Source organism: Danio aesculapii, chromosome 21, assembly GCF_903798145.1.
Source record: "Danio aesculapii chromosome 21, fDanAes4.1, whole genome shotgun sequence".
Taxonomy (NCBI): Eukaryota; Metazoa; Chordata; class Actinopteri; order Cypriniformes; family Danionidae; genus Danio; species Danio aesculapii.
Genome location: NC_079455.1, coordinates 32237896 through 32262895, shown reverse-complemented (window position 1 = coordinate 32262895; position 25000 = coordinate 32237896). Strand labels below are relative to the sequence as shown.

At 35.3% G+C, this 25000-nt stretch overlaps 1 protein-coding gene across 3 annotated transcripts in view; it reads right to left on the bottom strand.

The window, feature by feature from the left end:
* The window catches only part of specc1lb (sperm antigen with calponin homology and coiled-coil domains 1-like b), a 64442-nt gene that overhangs the window by 738 nt on the left and 38704 nt on the right, over positions 1–25000 (bottom strand). For all 3 annotated transcript variants that reach the window (XM_056446148.1, XM_056446146.1, XM_056446147.1), the window contains exons 14-16: positions 4821–4937; positions 3451–3510; positions 1–2862 (exon numbers count right to left, since the gene is read on the bottom strand). The exon at positions 1–2862 is cut by the window's left edge and continues 738 nt beyond it. In XM_056446148.1, coding sequence (XP_056302123.1) covers positions 2773–2862; positions 3451–3510; positions 4821–4937 — 267 coding nt within the window. In that variant the 3' untranslated portion in view covers positions 1–2772. The remainder of the gene's footprint in view (positions 2863–3450; positions 3511–4820; positions 4938–25000) is intronic.

The window sequence follows — 25000 nt, the reverse complement described above, 5'->3', positions numbered from 1 at the left end:
ATTTCACATTTCATTTCAGTGAAAACACATTCAGCCTTTTATTTATTTGTGCTTTTACACCCAAAAAGACGAACTCAATCTGAATCAGTGAAGCTTCCATAACAAAGCTGGCTTTATGTGTCAAATAAGGATTAGTCACTAGACAAAAGAAGACAAAAACAACTGAAATGCTGAAACTTTGGAAAATAATATTAATAATCAAAAATAAAAACGAGCAGCCGTGCATTTCATTTGTGCTGATATTTCAAATTAAAACATCTAGCAGTGTGTTCAGTGATCAGCTGGAATGAGGATTATGAGGGGAGGGGGGGGGGGGGGGGCTGGTTTAAATGACATATTAGATTAATAAATAGCTTTCATTTAGTGTCCAAACATGGTATAGTGTTATAATAGCAACAAAACTAGGTTGAAAATTCAGTCATTGTTTATTTAACCTCTTAAACTTATAAGAAATGTGTTTGTGAATCAAATCTGAGAGATTTCTGTCCCTCCATGTTCACTTGAATCATCCAATTAGGATTAAGTCCAAGTGGACCGAGTGGTTTAATTCAAAATAAAATCACTTCTAAGAATCAATAAATGTTGGCTTTAATTCATTTAAAAGTAAAGATTAAAAAGTGTTTACAGCATTCAAATTTGCTCACAGAGGCTCAAGTATGCTTGATTGACAAATGAAAACCAATGAGATTCATTGTTGTGTTATACAGCACATTTGAGTTTCTGCAAGAACCAATAAGATTCATTCTTGTGTTAGGCAGCACATTTGAGTTTCTGCAAGAACCAATGAGATTCATTCTTGTGTTAGGCAGCACATTTGAGTTTCTGCAAGAACCAATGAGATTCATTCTTGTGTTAGGCAGCACATTTGAGTTTCTGCAAGAACCAATGATATTCATTCTTGTGTTAGGCAGCACATTTGAGTTTCTGCAAGAACCAATGATATTCATTCTTGTGTTAGGCAGCACATTTGAGTTTCTGCAAGAACCAATGAGATTCATTTTTTTATGTTATGCAGCACATAAAAGCTTCTGCAAGAACCAATGAGATTCATTCTTGCAAGTCACATGGTGTATTTGAGCTTCTACGAGAACCAATGGCATTCATTCTTGTGTTAGGCAGCACATTTGAGTTTCTGCAAGAACCAATGAGATTCATTCTTGTGTTAGGCAGCACAATAAAGCTTCTGCAAGAACCAATGAGATTCATTCTTGTGTTAGGCAGCACATTTGAGTTTCTGCAAGAACCAATGAGATTCATTCTTGCGTTAGGCAGCACATTAAAGCTTCTGCAAGAACCAATGAGATTCATTCTTGTGTTAGGCAGCACATTTGAGTTTCTGCAAGAACCAATGAGATTCATTCTTGTGTTAGGCAGCACATTTGAGTTTCTGCAAGAACCAATGAGATTCATTCTTGTGTTAGGCAGCACATTTGAGTTTCTGCAAGAACCAATGAGATTCATTCTTGCAAGACACATAGTGTATTTGAGGTTCTGCGAGAACCAATGGCATTCATTCTTGTGTTAGGCAGCACATCAAAGCTTCTGTGAGAACCAATGAGATTCATTTTTGTGTTAGGCAGCAGATCAAAGCTTCTGTGAGAACCAATGAGATTCATTCTTGTGTTGCAGCACATTTGAGCTTCTGTGAGAACCAATGAGATTCATTCTTGTGTTGCAGCACATCAAAGCTTCTGTGAGAACCAATGAGATTCATTCTTGTGTTGCAGCACATTTGAGCTTCTGTGAGAACCAATGAGATTCATTCTTGTGTTGCAGCACATTTAAGCTTCCGTGAGAACCAATGAGATTCATTCTTGTGTTGCAGCACATTTAAGCTTCTGTGAGAACCAATGAGATTCATTCTTGCATGACACATGGCGTATTTGAGCTTCTGCAAGAACCAGCAAAATTCATTCTTGTGTTACACAGCACATTTAAACTTCTGCAAGAACCAATTACACTCATTCTTGCATGTCACATGCCGTATTTGAGCTTCTGAAGAAGCCAGCGAAATTCATTCTTCTGTTACGCAGTACATTTGAGCTTCTGCAAAAACCAATGAGATTCATTCGTGCAAGTCACATGGCACATTTGAGCATCCACAAAAATTATAACCACTTAATATGGATCCCATAAGGATTTTCTTTTTAGAAGCACCAGAGCTTTGGGTGAACAGTGGTCTTCAGAGGAGGGACTGAAATATCTCAGATTGCATAAAAAAAAACCTTTGACGTATATAAAAAAACTAATTTGTGCTCCAAGATGAACTTAAAGTCATATGAGTTTGAGAACATGATATCAGTTTTCAGGTGATATAACCCACTCTGATTTGTTAGAGAAACCTAAATAAATTAAATGAAAGAAAATCGAGCTTATTCAGGGTAAGCAAAAACATTTGAGTGGACGAATCCTGTTCTTTGGAATAAATACTGATAATCTAAGACCAACACTGGAATAAAACTGGAAAACAAGGCATCTCTCAAAGGCATTTGTATTCGGAAGTCCACATTTTAGTTGCTTAATTGGCACAATTCACATTAAATCATTTTGTAATGTTCTTAAAGGAAGTTGCTGTCTGCCAACCTCCCGTCTTTTTGCAACTCAAAGCTTTAGTAGGATCTGACCTGTTTCAGCAGCCATAGAGGATTCTGGGAAAACACAAGATTGTACGATGGCAACGCAGCGAAGGCATCTTGGAAATTTGTAGCATCTTGGAAATAGCAAGGACCGAGGTGAGACTAAAGCTGCTGATATGGACGTTCTAGAAGATTCTCAGGTCTCAAAATATTTATAGATGGACGTCACGTAGGTCATGACGCTTTGCCAGTCCGGTCTTTCTGTGTGCACCATTTCACCAATGTCCTGTCAAGCAGAGAGACAGAGTCAGATATATGAGAAGGAAATGATTAGAATTGCATGATGTGTTTGTCAACCTATCTGCTGTTGAGTGTTATGTTACAGAAGTATCTTGCCAAAGCTTGTTGAGCAAAGGGCAAACAGCTTTTATAACAAGGCTTGCAGACACAGTTTTACAGCAAACACAGCTTTATAAGAACTTTCAATTAAATATGACTGCAAGTACAATTAAAAGAAAGCACAATTTACAAACAGAAAATCTAGGAAAATGCTAAATAAAAGTTGTGTATAAAAGATTTCATTAAGTCTTATCTAATGAAAATGAATCTACAAATATGTTCACCAAGGCTGCATATATATGAACAGCTGTAGTGTTGTGAAATATTACAATTGGAAACTACTTTGTTTTACTTTGATATACTTTCAACAGCCTGACTAGAATATCTTTTCAGTCACTTATGAGAAAATTAAGTCATTCTAGCTAAATAAAATGTTTAATTTCTTCCTAAAAACATTGTACATATCAAAAATACAAGGTATTTTAGCCAATGCATATGTAAAAGAATAGTGATGATCATATTAAACTCAACTCACCAGTGTTGATTTAATTCCAACGCTTTCTGCTGCCTGAAAGGCTAAAGTGAAATTTCGCCTCTGCAAAAGACATCAATGAATGAAGTGAAATGTGTAAAAAATGATCTGCATGTCTTTCTAAAACACAGTTTAGACTGAAAAACACAATGTACACTACCTGACAAATGTCTTTTAAGAACAACAAATAATAACTTGACTTCTAGTGGATCATTTGGTATCAGAAGTAGGTTATATGAATAGCAAAGGCCTCTAGATTACGCTTATGTTACCAAAATAAAATATGATCATGCCTTGATTTTTAATGATTTAATTAGGACAGTAAGGTCTGACTTTGCTTGGACAAAAGTCTTGTCACTTAACAAAAATAACGAACAGTATAGAATATAAAGTCATGGTGCAGTGGAAAAAGAAGTAATAATGTGTAGGACTCCCATGAGCTTGGAGGACTGCATCCATACATCTCTGCAATAACTCAAATCACTTATTAATAAAGTCATCTGGAATGGCAAAGAAAGCTTTCGTACAGGACTCCCTGAGTTTATCAAGATTCTTTGGATTCATCTTCAATGCCTCCTCCATCTTACCCCAGACATGTTTAATAATGTTCATGTCTGGTAACTGGGCTGGCCAATCCTGTAGCATCGGGACCTTCTTTGCTTTCAGGAACTTTGATGTGGAGGCTGACGTATGAGAAGAAGAGCTATCCTGCTGAAGAATTTGCCCTCTCCTGTGGTTTGTAATGGAATGGACAGCACAAATGTCTTGATACCTCAGGCTGTTGATGTTGCCATCCACTCTGCAGATTTCTCGCACACCCAAAAACTGAATGTAACCCCAAACCATGACTTTTCCCTCACCAAACTTGACTGATTTCTGTGAGAATCTTGAGTCCATGCTGATTCCAATAGGTCTTCTTGCAATATTTGTAATGATTGGGATGCAGTTCAACAGAGGATTTATCAGAAAAATTCTCTGCCACTTTTGCAAATGATCAACTAGAAGTCAAGTTATTATTAGTTGCTCTTACAACTGGGATCGACGACAAGACTTTTGTTAGGTAGTGTATGTACGGTATGAAGTAATTTCAGGTAAATTGGTCTACATGTTCAACCAAACACTCAAAAAATGACTTCTGCTGCTACTTATTAAATCTATTTATTGAAAATAAGTAGAAACAACAAATTTTAAAAATATATATTTGGGGGGGGGGTTGTTTTGTGTTCAATCTAATTAAATTGGTAAACATTATTAAATAAAAAATCGATTTGGGTTGAGACAACATGAGTGAATTGTGTGGAACCCAGCATTTTTATTTTATGGTGAAAATTGGCTCCCGTTGACCTGAAGTGACCTGGTGTGAGCGTACTGACCTTGTCCAAGCTGTTGAGCTCATGATAAGGGATGTGTGCAGGCAGGTAGGTGTGAAGGATGGCACAGAAAGCGAGCCCATCATTCCAGCTGCTGCTGAAGTTGGTGATGTCAATGTTCTGTGTGTGGAGGAGAGAAAAAAAAAACAGATCAATAATTACCATTGCAGTAGATGAAGAGGTGATTGGCTGGGTGATTCAGAGGGAGCGATGACGCATTGAATCTTTCTGTGTCCCTGGGATATTATGGCTGTAGTTAAGAGTGGCAGACCCCCCAAGTTATAAATCTTGACAGAAACAACATCATTTTTCAGTGTTTACAGAAACGCTGACAACCACTGCTGCTCGTATAATTAAGAAAGCCTTCCCTGTAGAAGATGAACAGAATAAACAGTTTGTATTTGTTTAGCGTTTTATTTATTTTAATGGTGTTCAGTTTAGATCAATGAAAGACCCTTTTCATAATTAAGATCTTACAATCCTACCAGAATACCCACCTGGAGTGTAAACTCCATTGACCACTGTTCATTTTTATGAGGTTTTACTTAGTGTGCTTTATGCAGGTGTTGAATGGGCTTGACAAACCACTTGTAGGAAACACCCTTTTCTCTCGGTGTGTATGTATGTATGTATGTGTGTGTGTGTGTGTGTGCTTGTGTGTGCGTGCATGTATAAAACAAACTGCTAAACTATCTTAGACTTGTCATGGCATCGATGTATTTCTGATCGCTTAAAGTGCTTCTTTTATACTTATCGGAAAGTCGCATTGGAAAATAAAACAAGCATCTTTTAAATCAGGAAATCACGAAACTTCTTAAGTTGAATGTAATACCTTTTACTACCTTTATTAATACCTTGAAAAAAAAGTTTAATACCAGCACGATTTAGAGCTGCAACTGTAATGGCGTAAATGAAATATCTTTCCAAATGGAATAAAATATTGCAGATAACATATATATTTAAGTAAAGCAGAGGGATTAATCAATAAACACCACAGCACCTCAGCTCGCAATGTAGTGGCGGTGATGGGGCATAGCATAGTGTATGCTGGAAAGTCCTTACCCCAGGTGGAGGAGTTCAAGTATCTTGGGGTTTTGTTCAAGTGTTAGAGATGGATGGAACGGGAGATTGACAGGCGGATTGGTGCAGCAGCAGCAGCAGCAATGAGGTCGATGTATCGTTGTGGTAAAGAAAGAGCAGAGCCAAAAGGCAAAGCTCTCGATTTACCGGGCAATCTACGTTCCTACTCTCACCTATGGTCATGAGCTTTGGCTCATGACCGAAAGGACAAGATCTCAGATACAAGCAGCCGAAATGAGTTTTCTTTCCAGGGTGGCAGGGCGCACCCTTATGGATAGGGTGAGGAGAAGTCAGCTGAGGTGGCTCGGGCATCTGTTTCGGATGCCTCCTGGACACCTACCTAGGGAGGCATTCCAGACATGTCCCACCGGGAGGAGGCTTCGAGGAATACCCATGACACGCTGGAGGGACTATGTCTCTCGGCTGGCATGGGAATGCCTTGGGATGCCCCCGCAGGAGCTGGAGGAAGTGTCTGGGGTTCTCTCCTAAGACTGCTGCCCCCGCGACCCGGCCCTGGAAAAGCGTTTGATATTGAACGGTTGAATGAATGAACGAAAGCGAGTTCGCCTATATGTTTGGCAGAAAGCCAGCTGGGTACCCAGTAGGCATGGGCCGGTATAACATTCTGACGGTATGATAACCTTGGATAAAAATATCACGGTTTTACAGTATTGTGATTACTGCTCTAAAATATATTCTTTTTAAATATCTAGGGTAAAAAAACTAAAACTTTTTTCCCCTTTGAACACAATCCATTTTATTTTGAGAATATTTAAGATATTTTGGAACAGTAAACACGTCAGGCTAAGTAATTCAAATCATTCATTGACTTTTGCTGTTTTCATTAGTTTCAAAAACCAAAATTTTTTTTCTGCTGGAGATACTGTCGTCCTAAAAAACAAACAAAATGTAAATAAAAAAATCGTACACATACCTTAGGAACGGTATAGCAGAAAATTCTGACTTTTCCTAACCGCAGTATACCTTGAAAACAGTTATCGTCCTATGCCTAGTACCCAGTTTGTTTCAGCGTGTGCGTGAAGGAACACCACCTCGCATGATATCGCTCAGGTCCTACTCTCAACATATAAATAAATTCATGCAATTTTTACAATAAAGGCCAGCACTTAACACATATTGAAAAATTATCTAAATAAAATTGGGCTCCAAAATTTTATACCTCGTCAGATGCCGTTTATTACTGTTTAATGCCCTTAAATATGACTAATTATGGTGGCTTGAAAAGCCAGCATACTGTTATCTATCTTAAACTTATTATTCTTCTTCTTCTTCTTCTTCTTCTTCTTCTTCTTCTTATTCTTCTGAGACTAATTTCTAAGTGTATCTCCTCCTAGGCCTTTCAAGCTACATACTTCAAACTTTCGTCAAACCTTCAAACTGGTCTGACTCGGGTTGCTATATCTTTTCTAACTGATCCGACCTTGGGTTTTCCGAAAAACGACCCAGAAAAAACCCAAAAGTCCCATTGACTTAACATTGGGTCAAACTTTGTGAGCTCATAACTCTGCATCAGACTGTCCTACAGACATCTAACTGGACTCATTTAACTCAGTCTAGCCAGCAGCCAATAACTGATGACTTTTTAACTTACTAGCCACTCCCTAGCAACCACTTACAGCACCCTAGCAACTGTCCCATAGACTTCCATTGTAAAAGACTCCCATTTACTTAACATTGGATCAACCTTTGTGAGCTCATAACTCTGCATCAGACTGTCCTACAGACTAGAGTCTGGCCTCATTCAACTCAGTCTAGCCAGCAGCCAATCACTGATTACCTTTAAACTTACTAGCCACTCCCTAGCAACCAATTTCAGCACCCTAGCAACTGTCCCAGAGACTGTGACTAGCTATTCTAACACACGCTAACAGTTTTAACATCCTACTGACATGCTAATCTTGCTAGAAAGGTGCTAGCAACACGATAGTGACATGCTAGTCATGCTAGTAACATGCTAATTCATGCTAGAATCATGCTAACAACATGCTAATTCATGCTAGAAACAAGCTGACTCATGCTAGAATCATGCTAGTAACATGCTAGTTACATGCTAATTAATGCTAGAATCATGCTAGTTACATGCTAATTCATGCTAGTAACATGCTAATTCATGCTAGAAACATGCTAATAACATGCTAATTCATGCTAGAAACATGCTAGTAACATGCTAGAATCATGCTAGTAACATGCTAATTCATGCTAGAATCATGCTAATAACATGCTAATTCATGCTAGAATCATGCTAGTAACATGCTAATTCATGCTAGAATCATGCTAGTAACATGCTAATTCATGCTAGAAACATGCTAGTAACATGCTAATTCATGCTAGAATCATGCTAGTAACATGCTAATTCATGCTAGAAACATGCTAGTAACATGCTAATTCATGCTAGAAACATGCTAGTAACATGCTAATCCATGCTAGAATCATGCTAGTAACATGCTAATTCATGCTAGAATCATGCTAGTAAAATGTTAATTCATGCTAGAATCATGCTAGTAACATGCTAATTCATGCTAGAATCATGCTAGTAACATGCTAATTCATGCTAGAAACATGCTAGTAACATGCTAATTCATGCTAGAAACATGCTAGTAACATGCTAATTCATGCTAGAATCATGCTAGTAACATGCTAATTCATGCTAGAATCATGCTAATAACATGCTAATTCATGCTAGAAACATGCTAATTCATGCTAGAATCATGCTAGTAACATGCTAATTCATGCTAGAATCATGCTAATAACATGCTAATTCATGCTAGAAACATGCTAGTAACATGCTAATTCATGCTAGAATCATGCTAGTTACATGCTAATCCATGCTAGAATCATGCTAGTAACATGCTAATTCATGCTAGAATCATGCTAGTAACATGCTAATTCATTCTAGAATCATGCTAGTAACATGCTAATTCATGCTAGAATCATGCTAATAACATGCTAATTCATGCTAGAATCATGCTAGTAACATGCTAATTCATGCTAGAAACATGCTAATTCATGCTAGAATCATGCTAGTAACATGCTAATTCATGCTAGAAACATGCTAGTAACATGCTAATTCATGCTAGAATCATGCTAATAACATGCTAATTCATGCTAGAAACATGCTAGTAACATGCTAGAATCATGCTAATAACATGCTAAATCATGCTAGAAACATGCTAGTAACATGCTAATTCGTGCTAGAAACATGCTAGTAACATGCCAATTCATGCTAGAATCATGCTAGTAACATGCTAATTCATGCTAGAAACATGCTAGTAACATGCTAATTCATGCTAGAAACATGCTAGTAACATGCTAATCCATGCTAGAATCATGCTAGTAACATGCTAATTCATGCTAGAATCATGCTAGTAAAATGTTAATTCATGCTAGAATCATGCTAGTAACATGCTAATTCATGCTAGAATCATGCTAGTAACATGCTAATTCATGCTAGAAACATGCTAGTAACATGCTAATTCATGCTAGAAACATGCTAGTAACATGCTAATTCATGCTAGAATCATGCTAGTAACATGCTAATTCATGCTAGAATCATGCTAATAACATGCTAATTCATGCTAGAAACATGCTAATTCATGCTAGAATCATGCTAGTAACATGCTAATTCATGCTAGAATCATGCTAATAACATGCTAATTCATGCTAGAAACATGCTAGTAACATGCTAATTCATGCTAGAATCATGCTAGTTACATGCTAATCCATGCTAGAATCATGCTAGTAACATGCTAATTCATGCTAGAATCATGCTAGTAACATGCTAATTCATTCTAGAATCATGCTAGTAACATGCTAATTCATGCTAGAATCATGCTAATAACATGCTAATTCATGCTAGAATCATGCTAGTAACATGCTAATTCATGCTAGAAACATGCTAATTCATGCTAGAATCATGCTAGTAACATGCTAATTCATGCTAGAAACATGCTAGTAACATGCTAATTCATGCTAGAATCATGCTAATAACATGCTAATTCATGCTAGAAACATGCTAGTAACATGCTAGAATCATGCTAATAACATGCTAAATCATGCTAGAAACATGCTAGTAACATGCTAATTCGTGCTAGAAACATGCTAGTAACATGCCAATTCATGCTAGAATCATGCTAGTAACATGCTAATTCATGCTAGAATCATGCTAGTAACATGCTAATTCATGCTAGAATCATGCTAATAACATGCTAATTCATGCTAGAAACATGCTAATTCATGCTAGAATCATGCTAATAACATGCTAGTAACATGCTAATTCATGCTAGAAACATGCTAGTAACATGCTAATTCATGCTAGAATCATGCTAGTAACATGCTAATTCATGCTAGAAACATGCTAGTAACATGCTAATTCATGCTAGAATCATGCTAATTCATGCTAAAAACATGCTAGTATCATGCTAATTCATGCTAGAATAATGCTAGTTACATGCTAATTTATGTTAGAATCATGCTAGTTACTTGCTAATTCATGCTAGTAACATGCTAATTCAGACTCGGCTTTTCAAGCCACCATAAAGTTTGTCCTCAAACTTTAATATCTAGTTTCATTTAGTACCTTTTACAACCCCGTGGACTTTCTGTAAATATATAAACATACAATTTGAATATATTTGGTGGTTCATTTAAATAAGAATAAACACTGCTATCTAAACTTTACTGTGCGCAAAACAAGTGGACCAAGACATCCAAACACACACTGGTCCAGATTGTGCTCCTACTTGAGACAAACCATAATAAATATATTGTTTCAATGTGTGTCATGAAAGCTGTTTTTTTTTTTTTAGATTCTGAACTTCAGCCTTAAATTTACAGTGTGATTACCAGGTAATCCAAGTCTTGAAGTATTCTTTCTTTTTTAATCAAAATAACTGAACTACAAATGTGAAAACACTGACAGAATTCAGTTATTTTTGTCCTGTTGACTACATATAGGCAAATTCTCCAAGAATATGAACACAACACACTAATAACTCATTTCCAATGAGCTGTGTAGTTTAGTTCAGTACATTACAGTTCAGTACGGTTCAGTTCAGTACGAGTCACTCTGATCAGGCTTTTATTTCCACTGCCAATAGTAACCTACTTGGTATGCGTAATGTACATCAGAAAGTCGCAATTGACATCATTCCCTCTCAAAGAAAGCTGGTCATTCACATATGTCATCTGTTCCACTTTCAAGGTCATTATTTCAAATATTGACGAGCAGCAAGTGCACAAAATTAGAGTAATGTGACATGTGAACAGTCTCGTAAACAACAATTTAGGACATATTGCAGATACTGTTCTTGCATGTGGTTTTTTGTCCCAAGAAAAGGACCAGCTAAGTTTGAGCATGGTTTATTGCTGCACACCATCTTTGTACTGTTACGGATTTGTGTTTCGGCTGTGCATTAAAAAAATTTAACTTCTAGTGTTAATTGCTTCCTTGTCTTGTTGCATGCGCAAGTGACTAATCTCTGTAAAGCAATAGTGTTCAGCAATGAGCACCCTTTTAGTACCGTACCGTGGTGCTAAATACCTTTATGGCTGTCCCATAAATACCTTTATATACATTTATATACATTATACATTTATACCTTTAAGGGTCCCAAATAAGTTAGAAACTTTTAGTAATATTGAGTTACGATTCCAAATTTAGGATCTTTTGCCTTTGGAAACTGAAATAAACATTTACCGTACAGCTTAGCAGAAACAAGACATTAATTGCATGTTAATAAGAAACTCTTGTAAAGAAAATGCTTAGCTTGGATTATTGCTTTGAGTTCATATTGTAAACATTAGCCTGAATATAGTATGCATCATCTCTAAGAAGTAAAAACAAACAGCAATGTTGTGATATTAACAGTCTTCTCACTTTCCAGGTTGGTTAAGTTAAACTGTCTAAAGGGTTTGCACTGTTAGTCAGTGGTGGAAAGAGTACTGAAAAAAGCATACTTAAGTTGAAGTACCATTACTTGCCTAAAAATGTAGTGCAAGTAGAGTAAACATATCTGTTGTAAATATGACTCAACGTATGAGTAAAAAGTAGACATTTCTAAAGTACTCAAGAGTATTGAGTAATGAATATTACACTGTGAAAAGCTGATGCATTTACATGTAATTTGTGGATGTGTGTATACATTCTGTAGTGCATGTAGTTATTGCCCAGCAGGCTCATAAGATGTTAATATTAGGTTAGATTTAGATTCTATGTCCAGCCAGCGACAATGTTTTTTATGATGTCAAATGACATTGAAATTGGGTTGATTTTAGGTTGTGTTAGTAAGTGACCAAAATCCAATGTGGAGTCAACATCTTAAACCAATGTCATATTGACGTCAAATACTGACATTTATTCGTCAGGTATGGCAACCAAAATCCAACATCTAATAGACGTCATATTGGTAACGTCCACACAACGTCAAGCTGTAACATCATTAGACATTTGGTTGATTTTAGGTTGGACGTTGGGTTCTGATGTCAACCCGATTTTCATTTTTAAACAAAATGCAATGTACCACGACTTTGGGGTACAACGTCAATCTGACGCCATGTTGATTTTGTGCGTCCGCTGGGTGTTTAAGGCCATTTTGGGCATCATACCGTAATCATCCATCATCTTCTCATCAGTGACATGTGTAAAGATTTTGGACATCTTCTTGGACACTTTTAATGCTTACAAACAGTCTGCTGCAATTATAATTAAAATTACAATTTCAACGTGAGATTTGATTAAACAAGAATCACAGGACTGATTGTTCTAATCCCCATGGAGAAGAAAAAATAAAGTAGTGACTGCAGGTTGAAGGAAAGTAGTGGAGTAAAAGCACAGATACAGCGCTATCAAGAGAAAGCAAAAGTACAAAATTTTTAAAACTACTTAGTAAATTACAATTTCTGGGGAAAACTTCTCAATTACAATAGTTTGAGTATTTGTAATTTGCTACTTTACACCACTGCTGTTAGTATAGTTCATTTGAATAAATGTGAAAACTGCTATCTGAAACCTTGTCCAAACCAAACGAATACCAGAGAAAACGTGACTGTTCTTTGTCCATTTTCAAAATAACTCTGGGGTGGTTTGACTCAAATACATCTAAACAGGATGTGGTGAAACAAAATAACACAGTCGTTTATTTTCCTTCTTTGAGAAGTGATCTAAATATTTGTGGCTTCAAACAAATGGAAAAAGTCTGCACTGTTCTGTCACGAAATACTTATTAGACCACTTGATCCATACAACATAATACACTAATTTTGGGCTTATAATGATGTCTAAGCTTTACACATTTGTTTACAGTAATCTCTCAATTACCTCTAAAACTTGATGACTGGCATGCATTGCATTTAAATAGTTGTGAATCCAACAACACTGCCACCAAAGGTGAGAAATCTGTAACTGCTGTTCTGAGAGCAGAGTTCACCTACTACTCGCATTCGCTTACTGACATTGTCGTGCTGAAGTGTTTGTTCAACAGCCCTGCTTATCTGCATCAACATACTTCACACATGCTTTAATCCATACACGGAAGAAGCCGTTCGTCTGACTGCGGGCCATTTATGGTTTTGTTGTGACCGAGAACAAAGGTTTGTGTTCATTAATGCCCTTATCATGTGCGCAACTACTGACCTCTTTCTTACAGCAGATCTATATGGTAGCTCTGACTTGTGTTTACATTTACTGCACTACTGTTACTGTTCAAGCAAATCAGTAAGATTCTTTTCTTTTGGGGGGAAAATGAGATGCAGAATGCATTTTATTGATCAAAATTAACATATTAAGTTACAAAAATCCTGTTCATGAAAATAGGCAAATAATATTAAAAGGTTAGCTCACCCAAGAATTAAAATGACCTCATTATTAACCCTCTCTCACTGTTTTAAACCTAAGAGCTTTGTTCTACAGTCTGACCTGCAGGCTAATGTAATGAGGAAGAGGGGCAAGAAGCTTGTCTAAAAGCCCAAACTCAGACAACAAGCACTCATTTTGGATTGCTTCAATATAAATGGCTGAGTCCACATAACTCCAGTTATGTTGCATCATTTTAACCCAAACATCCCTGAAACATGCTATAAATGTATACAAGAGAAGGGAACTTTATTTCATTGTATGTGGGAGTGTAATATGGTTAAAATACTGAATACTGTAAGCCAGATCATTGGTAAAGTAATTTTTGGAGAATTTAGATGGTGACTCATTTGTTGAACCGATGGACATTGAAAGTATATAGATTAGACAAATATGTTATTGCTGTATTATTTATTATTATTATTATTATTATTATTTATTTTTTATTCTTTCTGTCAAAGTGTATTAAGTTATTTTGAATTTAGATTATTATTGTTGTATTTTTTTTGTTTGTTTGCATGTTCTTTTTGCTAAACTGAAATATTAAACGACAATGTTTAAAATAAAAAAAATTAAGTAAAAAAAGTTTTGTTCCACAGTTTATCACAAAAAAAAAAAATAATAATATTTTGAAGAATGCTGGTTTCTATGTCCCATTAATTTGCATTGTACGGAAAAAAAAAATACTACAAAAATCAATGGGTCCCATTAACCAGCATTTCTTTTTTGAAATATATTCTTTTGTGTTCAACAGAAGAAAGAAACTGAAATAGGTTTGGAACAAGTGAAGGATGAGTAAATGATGTCTGAATTTCCATTTTTGGGTAAACCATCCCTTTAAATAGGACCACATTTTTGATAATATTAAATATTAACATTTTATTGTATAGTACATGTACTTCCAGGGTATTTATCTAGGAAAATAATGGGTTAGACAAAGTAATTATTTAGGTTGTGGTTAGATTCTGTAGAGGGTTTGGGGGTAGTACCTATTTATTACCCAGTTTATGTAAAAATAAGCAAAGTACATAGTATGTACATGCAAAACAGGACTGTAATATTAAGTACTGTTGTTTCTTTAGAAGCAATGAAACATATCAGAATGATTTCTGAGGGATCATGTGACACACTGATACACTGGTAAAATTATGAAAATTCAGGGTTTGCTGTGAAAATTCATCACAGCAAACACAAAAATAAAATTTTTAAATAAAATAAACAAAACTGAGAAAACAGCATCTACTAAATGACTAAACGACTAAATATAAAGATTTCTCAAAAGAATTAAATGACAAAATTTAATCTTGTAATCATTCATTTTCCTTCGGTTTAGTCCCTTTATTCATCAGGGGGTCGCTACAGCGGAATGAACCACCAACTATTACAGCATATGTTTTATACAGCAGATGCCCTTCCAGCTGCAACCCAGCACTGGGAAACACCCACACTATCACATTCACACATATACAGTACACTACGGCCAATTCAGTTTAGCAATTCACTTATACCTCATGTCTTTGGACTGTGAGGTAAACTGGAGCACCCGGAGGAAACCCACGCCAATACAAGGAGAACATGCAAACTCCACACAGAAATGCCAAATGGCCCAGCCGGAGCTCGAACCAGCAACCCTCTTGCTGTGAGGTGACTTTGCTAACTACTGTGCCACTGTGCCGCCCCCAAACAACCCAAAAACAAACCAACACTAAAAACAAAACAAACCAAAAACAAAACAAAAGCAAAACAAACCAACAACTATCCAAAACAAAACAAGCCAAATACAAAACAAAACAAATCAAAAACAAAACCAACCAAAAAAAAAACACTAAACAAACCAAAACACTAAACAAAAAAGACAAAAAACAAAACACTTAAAACAAACAAAATCAAAACAAAAACAAAATGACAAACAAAAAAAACAAACAAAAACAAACAAAACAAATCAAACCAAAAACTAACCAAAACTAAACAAAAAACTAAACAAATACAAAACAACAAACCAAAATAAACTAAACAAAAGCAACAAACCAAAACAAAACACAAAAAAACTAAACCAAACAAAAAAACAAAACCAAACCAAACCAAAACAAACAAAAAATAAAAAATACCCAAACCAAACCAATACAAAACAAACCAAAACACAAACAAAACCAAACCAAAGGTCCTGGAAGTACTCAATGTAAACAAAAACATTTTAAGTATTCCACCTTTCAGGATCCCCAAAATGCCTTGTTTGTTATTTCTGGAATTCAGAGTGAAATAAGCAGGCAGTTTACTGGAACTGATATTTGTTCGCTTTTTTTTTTTTTTTTCTCGAACGCGTATCCAAAAGTTTCCAAAAGGAACAAAAGCCCCCTTTCAGATTACACTATCACTGACTTCCTCGAGCAAAAAAAGGGAACCTAGATTGTATTGAAAGAGTAACAGCCTTTATCAGATGTGGCAGGCCAGTGTAAACGTGCTAAGGGATGGCGCAAATTGGCAGACTGGCTTTCTGGCGACCCACAGAGAGAGAGTGGAGTGGAGGGAAGTGATGAGCTCATCAGACAGAAAAACAGCCAGGTCTACAACCAGACACGAATAACGCCGATCTGCTTTTCACCCAGGGATTTGTTGGAGAACTCTGATCTAAAAAGGTGTGTATAGTTAACTCGTTCATAACCACCATGCATAATGATCTGAATCGGAACCATAATCGTAGTTTCTGGAAGCTCGAAAACTGTTGTTCTTGTTGGCTTTTGGCAAGAAATGTAACTTTTAAATAAAAAAGAAATGTATATATAAAATAAATTGCTTTAATTAAAATGTATCAATGTCTCATAACCAGATCACTTTTTGTCAAAGGAAAATATGTCAAAGTTTGTGTGTTATAGAGGTTTAAAGTGTAAAATGTATGGGTTCAAATTGCAGGTAAAAAAATTGGATTTAAGCTGTGAGCATAAAGCAGCCCTAAACAGCATTTTATGAAGGAGGAGGTACTGAAGATGAATCCAAAGAATCTTGATGAACTCTGGGAGTCCTGTAAGAAAGCTTTCTTTGCCATTCCAGATGACTTTATTAATAAGTGATTTGTGTCATTGCAGAGATGTATGGATGCAGTCCTCCAAGCTCATAGGAGTCATACACAATATTAATTATTTTCCCACCTGCACCATGACTTTATATTCTATACTGTACATTATTTCTGTTAAGTGACAAGACTTCTGTCCAAGCAAAGTCAGACCTTAATTAAATTTTCCTATTGTCCTAATTACATAATTGAAAAATCAAGGCATGATCATATTTTATTTAGGTAAAATAAGTGTAATCTAGAGGACTTTGCCCTTCATATAAGCCACTTCTGATACAAAATGATCAACTAGAAGTCAAGTTATTATTTGTTGTTCCTAAACTTGGATAGGTGACAAGACATTTGTAAGGTATTGTCAGACCATGTTTAATGCTTCCTAAAAAGATGTGTTTTAGTTTACTGACTAGAAAGAGAGACACAATCCCTCTTACACCTGGTGTTTTATCGGTCTCTTTTGTCCATTACTGACCCCTTTTCTGATTTCTTTGGTCTACAGCGAGTGCATATACTGGCTTATTTTCTGATATTTCCACATATTATTGTATAATAAGCCTACACAAATTTACATACAAATGCAAAAGGAGGCAACAGAATATTATGCAAAGAACAGCAGCTTTCATTTCTGCTCCGATATCTGTAAACTTATGTTAAACATGGTGGGTTTGTGTTAGAATCAGTATTTTATCATTAAAAAGTCAGTTCGACTGCATTAGGTATCATTAATTTAATGCATTTAATAAACTATATCATATTATATCCTATTATATAATATATTATATCATTTTATATTGTATTATATTATATTATATTATATTATATTATATTATATTATATTATAGATTCACTGAAATATAATATAATAATGAATAATATAATATAGCTCATTGATATATATATATATATATATATATATATATATACACACACACACACATAAACACACACATTACATCACATTAATTATATTTATATTATATTATATTATATTATATTATATTATATTATATTATATTATATTATATTATATTATATTATATTACATTATATTATATTACGTAACCCTTAAAACGTTTTAAACGTTCATTACGATTCAAAAATGTGTGACCAATTAGGCAATTTTTGTATCGAAATTAAAACTTTTAATGAGGAAGAACTTTGGTCAAAGTGAGAATAAAGACATTTACACAATGTACAAAAGACTTCCATTTAAATGTGAATAAATATGATTCCTTTCTATTCCAAAAACGTATGTCAGGCCTATTTAAAATCTTTTAATGACATATTAACAGAGTCTATTTAATGATCACAATGGAAACCCAAAATACTCATTAACCATCATTTTAAAACTTTTGACTTTGCCAATTCCCTTCAGGTTATTACTCATTTGCCAGAGCAAACCTTTCAATCATTCAAAACATAATACATCTTTTATGATCATTTATTTCTTTATATATTTGAAGACGTACAGTGCTCAGCATATATAAGTACCCCTCATAAATCAATCAATTCAATTCATATTTTTAATATAAGCTATACAATATTATACTTCTGCATATACATTAGATTAGTCAGTACTGAAGCCAAATCTGGAGCTCATCTAACAAAATAACTTACGATAACGGTCCAAAAACTAGCACACCCAAATTGATATGTTATATAAAAATATTAAACACAAATTTACAAAAGAGGAAAATTGAAAAATTGTTGAAATTTTCTATATTTTGCTTAAATTTAATTGTATTATCTTTTAATTTCCAAATTTGTTTGGTGACTAAAATATTATCTTAATAAATATAACTGTTTAATTAATCTGTTTTGTTTAAATGCACCAAAATACATATTCACTATATTCAGCCTATATTCACTGAGAAATGAATACAAATATTCATTTTCAAAATGGGCTGTACTCAATTATGCTGAGCACTGTATATGGCAGATTAAGTATGCCATTTAATTTTTAGACAAATGTCAAAATATGTTTGAAATTGTGTTGTATTGCCATTCAGAATAACATTTATTAAAGAAAACTATTAGAAACATCAAACTAGACATTGCATGCGGCTGTGTGTGTATATAAAACATTCAGACACCGGCTGGCTGTTATATCACATCGCATGTGTGAACTTGAGAAGAACTGGCTTAGTTAATAGATCAGGAAGAGTTCTGAGGAAGTAAAGGTCAATATTGTTTTCATTTTCACTGTAAATCCTTAAAATAACATTAACGGGGCAGTTCATCCTCGGGTCATTAAAGATGTAGGTGACTTTTAGACTGTCAGCTGAAACTGTGATGCTTGGCAATTCATAAATTGCAACAAATTGTTTAGAATAATAAAAAAAAAAAGAAGGTCACTTTATATTAAGTGCCGAGTTTGCATGTTCTCCCTGCTTGCGTGGGTTTTTTCTGGGTGCTCCGGTTTCCCCCACAGTCCAAAGATGTGCTATGGGCCATTTTCTTGGTTGCTACATGGAGGGCACCATAGCGACCAGCATCTTCCGATAGGATGCTTAGAGTTTCCGTTGACAGCGTTTACAACTGGTAAATCTCAATCCAAAAATGGATATCAATACCGCTTTGAGTGGCTTAGAATGTTTTTGTGATGCACAACTTTGATTTTGAAAGGTGTGTGTTAAAGCCGTAACACTTCTGTCAGATGTGGCTCACACATGAGAGAAAAACATTCTCCTAATTTAGTCTGCGTGTGTTCCCGTCCTGTCAGCTGTTATACTGCACTCAGCGGCTCTTCAATGCGCACACACATCAAACACACATTACATCACTGCAAACCATATTACTGACATGAAACTTAACATGTAAGAAACGTTCAGCCATAAAATTTAAAAAAAATAAAAGCACGTTACTGATACTCTGCTGGTGGATTTGCATGTTGATTGTAATCTGGAGCGGTTTATGTTTCATTTAGCTACTTTGTATTGTGTAGTATTTACCATGGTATGTGTTTATCTGTCACTTCAAATGTCACTTTATTTTCACTTTGTGCCACTCTTTCAATCAGTGTCAGTGGGAGAGTGTGTCAAACATTTGGTGAATTACATTTGTTTGGGTCGGCTATATATTTGAGAAAAAGAAAAAATGTTGACTTTAGCGATGACGATTTAAAGCAATGACAATGCTCTATTTAAAATGTCTTGCAGCAGTTGATTTCATTCTTATTAGATCACATTTTTAAATTCTTAAAAATGGAGGAGATTGTGCTGATCAACAGCAGTTTTAGTTCAAAGACGATAAAAACAAGTCAAGTGAAGTTTCACAAACTAATTCCGAGAGGAGCACGTGATCTGATCGATTACAGCTGGTCCTTATCGCTAATCAATAGCTAGTCAATCAGATCATTCCAAAACTACTATAAATATCCTGCCTAAACTTCATTCCCTATCTTCGTTTTGGAACCCCCCCCCCCCTCTTTTTTTTCTCCCTCCTCCTCAATTCTAGGATCGGGCGACACGGCGGCTCAGTGGCTTGTGCTACTGCCTCGCAAGTTCTAATTGACCCAGTCAGTACTCTCTGTGCGGAGTTTGCATGTTCTCCCCGAATTTGTGTGGGTTTTCCCCGGGTACTCCTCCCACAGTCTAAAAACATGTGACATAAGCTGATTGTAATAAAAGTCACTTAACGCATACTGAATCGATTCTTATAGAACCACCTTATTAACCAAAGTATAGGTAAAAAAACGAACTGGGGGCTCTCGAGAAATACCTGATCTCGTATCCCTCCTAATGCTCATTGACCAGGCGGAAACCTTGGGCTCATCTATCTCTGAGCTCAGGGTTCTCTCCAGGGACAGCATGCCAAATCTGCTATTATAGTCGAGCATTATTTAAGTGTGAACTCTTGAAATACATTAAAACAATCATTTCAAAGTGGTCCAAATGTGACTCTTTATACGCATCAAGATGCCGACCAGAAGTTCGAAGCATCCGCACACACATGAAGCATAATGGATAATTTTGTGATCTGTGAAAAAGGTCTACAGGAGAATTGAATAAACTAAATTGGCCGTAGTGTATAAGTGTGAATGAGTGTGTATGGGTGTTTCCCAGTACTGGGTTGCAGCTGGAAGGGCATTCGTTGCATAAAACATATGCTGGAAAAGTTGGCGGTTCATTCCACTGTGGCGAGTTCTGAAATAGAGACTAAGCCAAAGGAAAATGAATAAATGAATGCTTGTATTTTGCTTATTATTACATTTTATGATTGATTCACTCCCCTACAGAATCTTCGCAATCAATCTAAATGAATGAATTATTTCCAAATAGAGCTATTTATGCCATCTGGTGAAATTGTATTCATATCACAAATTGCACAAAACTAAATATCAGATTTTTTCCGATGTCACGCAGCCCTATCCTTTCCCCTCCCAACTGTCATATTGTTTACAGTCCAATAACCATCAGCACAACAGAAGCATGTGAAGAGAGAGGGTCACCAAGACACATCCTCCCAGTGTCCTCCCTCATCTGCGAGCCGGTGTTCAAAGTGAGCCGATAATGAAAAGAGGTCTTGTGCAAAAACAGGAAGGCCCAGGGGAGAGCGAGAGCATTACGCTAATCACATTGAAAACAGAGAAACACAGGTCGGCTGGCTGCGCGTTTGAAGAAAAGTGCACTTCAAGTGAAGCCAGGCCGCTTGTAATGAACACATTAGAGTTGCAGTGAAAAATGGCTTTTATCCACTGGTGGACATTACCATCAATCACACACTTACACAGAGAAAGCAAGAGACAGAGATGGTGAGGTACTAGTGTGTCAAAAAAGACAAAAGAACTAGCAAAACTATAAGAGGGAAATAGATTTGCATGGGAGTGATAAATCATAAAACCCACAATTCATTTCAGAATCAATTTTTAGGTGAGACACTACTGGCAAGAAAATAAACAAACCATTTTTCCCTCATTTACATGTAAATTTAGAAATTTGGGGATTTTTAAAATGTTTTATTTTGGATTCTCATAGCCTTTTTATTATGATTTATTTTTTTACATTGTGTCTGTAGATATTAATTACAATATATTCATACCTTTTGTAAAGCTGCTTTGAAACAATGTTTGTGTGTATTAAATATGAACTGAATATTTCTAAGTTTGTTTTCTTAAAATTAGTTTTTTTTCTCCTCTATTGAACCATAAATCTTTACTTCAGCAGCATTAACAGCTTCTTCCAGAAGCTTCTTACAGTTTTATACATAATTAGAAATTTAGATAGAAATTTTGCTTTAAAAAAATAAAATAAAATAAATAAAAATAATAAATAAGTTAAAAAAATAATAATAAAAAAAAATAAATAATAAAAAAAATAAATCGGATTACATTTTTTTTCTGGCTCTTTAGAGTATTTTAATAACTATGAAGTGTTGAAAAGAGATTCCCAAAAGTCCTCTGTAAAACCATTTTAACACTAATATGTAAACAAACGGAGTGGCACGGTGGCTCAGTGGTTAGCACTGTCACCTCACAGCAAGAAGGTCGCTGATTTGAGTCCCGGCTGGGCCAATAGCCATTTCTGTGTGGAGCTTGCATGTTCTCCCTGTGTTTCCTCCGGGTGCTCCAGTTTCCTCCACAGTCCAAATACATGCACTATAGGTGGATTGAAAAAACTAAATTGGCCATAGTGTATGAGTGTATGAGAGTGTGTGTGTGTGTGTGTGTGTGTGTGTGTGTGTGTGTGTGTGTGTGTGTGTCTGTGCGTGCTTGCGTGCGTGCGTGCGTACGTGTGTGTGTATGTGTATGGGTGTTTCTCAGTACTGTGTTGCAGCTGGAAGAATATCATCCGCTGCATAAAACATATTCTGGATAAGTTGGCGGTTCATTCCACTGTGGCGACCACTGATGAACAAAGGGACTGAGCCGAAGGAAAATGAATGAATGAATGAATGTAAACAAACTAAAACGAAATCAAAAGTTTTAATGACCCAACAGAGTTTTATGCTAGAAACGTAGGCCATTTGCACATATTGAATTATATAATTAATCATTTGCACATTTAAAAATAATTGCAAATAGGTAGCTTCACATTATTATGAGCTATTAGATATTCCAATGACATTTTCACTCTCTCTCTCACACACACACACACCCCCTCTCTGTCTGCCAGTGACCTATTTAATGCAAATTTAATAGTGCTAGGCAAAGATTAAATCGCAACCAAAATAACATTTTGTTTTGACATTCCAGTAAGTTTGTCATTACCAGGTTATTAAACTAAAATGATTGACATGTGTCTTGTTATTGCAAGATGTCTGATAGCACTCTATTGGAAGAATACAGAAAATCCATCCATTGACCGCTGGCTGAAAGATTTGACACATTACAGTGCACTAGAAAGAATTGCCTACAGTATAAACGGCAAACTAAAGAAGAACCATAAAATGTGGGATCTGTTTATACACCTTCTAAAACAAAACCATACAGTGGCACAAACAAACACCTCTCACTCTCTTCAGATTAATTGAATGATATGTGTACTTTTGTATGTGGAATACAGTACAGTATATGGTTTTATTTGTCTTAGCCCATGTATAACAATACATTTACCTGTTTAACTGAATTTGGATGCTTTGGAGGATGGAGGGGAAAGAGTTAAAATGTAAAAAGTGTAATTTCATGTTAAATTACATGTGCTTTTATAATAAAAAAGTTAACAATAATAAAATACAACAATAAAAAGTTTGTTTGTTTCCCAGTGATGGGTTGCAGCTGGAAGGGCATCCGCTGCGTAAAATATATGCTGGATAAGTTGGCGGTTCATTCCACTGTGGCGATCCCAGATTAATAAAGGGACTAAGCTGAAAATGAAATGATTGAATGAATGAAAAAGTTTGTTTTGACATAATGTATGTGTGTGTTTTGTATATATGTATGTATTATGCATATCTGATCCACACAAACATACATAGAAACAAAACTATTACATAGATACTTTAATTTATATATTAATTATTTGGGAAAATATTTATATAAATATTTCCCAAATGATGTTTAACAGAGCAAGGAAATTTTCACAGTATATCTGATAATATTTTTTCTTCTGGAAAAAGTCTTATTTGTTTTATTTCGGCTAGAATAAAAGCAGTTTTTAATTTTTTACGAACCATTTTAAGGACAAAATTATTAGCCCCTTTAAGCTAATTTTTTTTCAATAGTACAGAACAAACCATTGTTATACAATAACTTGCCTAATTACCCTAACCTGCCTAGTTAACCCAATTAACTTAGTGAAGCCTTTAAATGTCACTTTAAGCTGTATAGAAGTGTCTTAAAAATATCTATTCAAATATTATTTACTGTCATCAAGGCAAAGATAAAATAAATCAGTTATTAGACCACAGTTATTAAAACTATTATGTTTAGAAATGTGTTGAAGTAGTCTTCTTTCCGTTAAAAAAATTGGGGAAAAAAATAAACAGGGGGGCTAATAATTCTGACTTCAACTGTACATAATAAATATACACAATACACACACATATGTCAAAACAAACTTTAATTATGCATGCGAATAATTTGCCCAGTAATACGTAATGAAATAATTAACCATAAACATAACATGATAGGAAACGTGTTACATTTTGCTTTGCAATTCTAAATATAATCAAGTAAACTGGGAAAGTATCTGGTGATAACTATTATCTTTAAATCATGTATCAATTTCTGTGCTTATAAGAGTTCTGTCCTGGCTGAGAGATCTTTTGTTTGTGACATGGGGCATGAAGCAGGAGAAATGTAGCACACTTCCTGGCTTAAAGGAAACCAGGGTAACATCATGGTCAAAAACCCTTTTTGCAAGGTAAACATTTTATATGCTGACGGCAGAAGGGTAATAGCAATAGAAGACGCATTTGTACATTATGCATGGTCACGTTCTGTTTAAAAATCAAACACACTTAAACAAGAATACCTGAACGCCAAGTACTGTGAAATTGCCCCCAAAACATGCATTCATTTTAAGCTCTGCTAAAATAACACAACGGTTTAGATTTAAATGATTTTACAAATTATTTTAAATTAAACAGGGCAGTTAAAAAAAAAAGTTTGTGGTTTGAAAACATGAAAGAAATACATACACAATTGTTTTTAAATATACAGTGGTCCCTCGTCATTCGTGGGAGTTACGTTCTATAAATAACCCACAATAGGCGAAATCCGCAAAG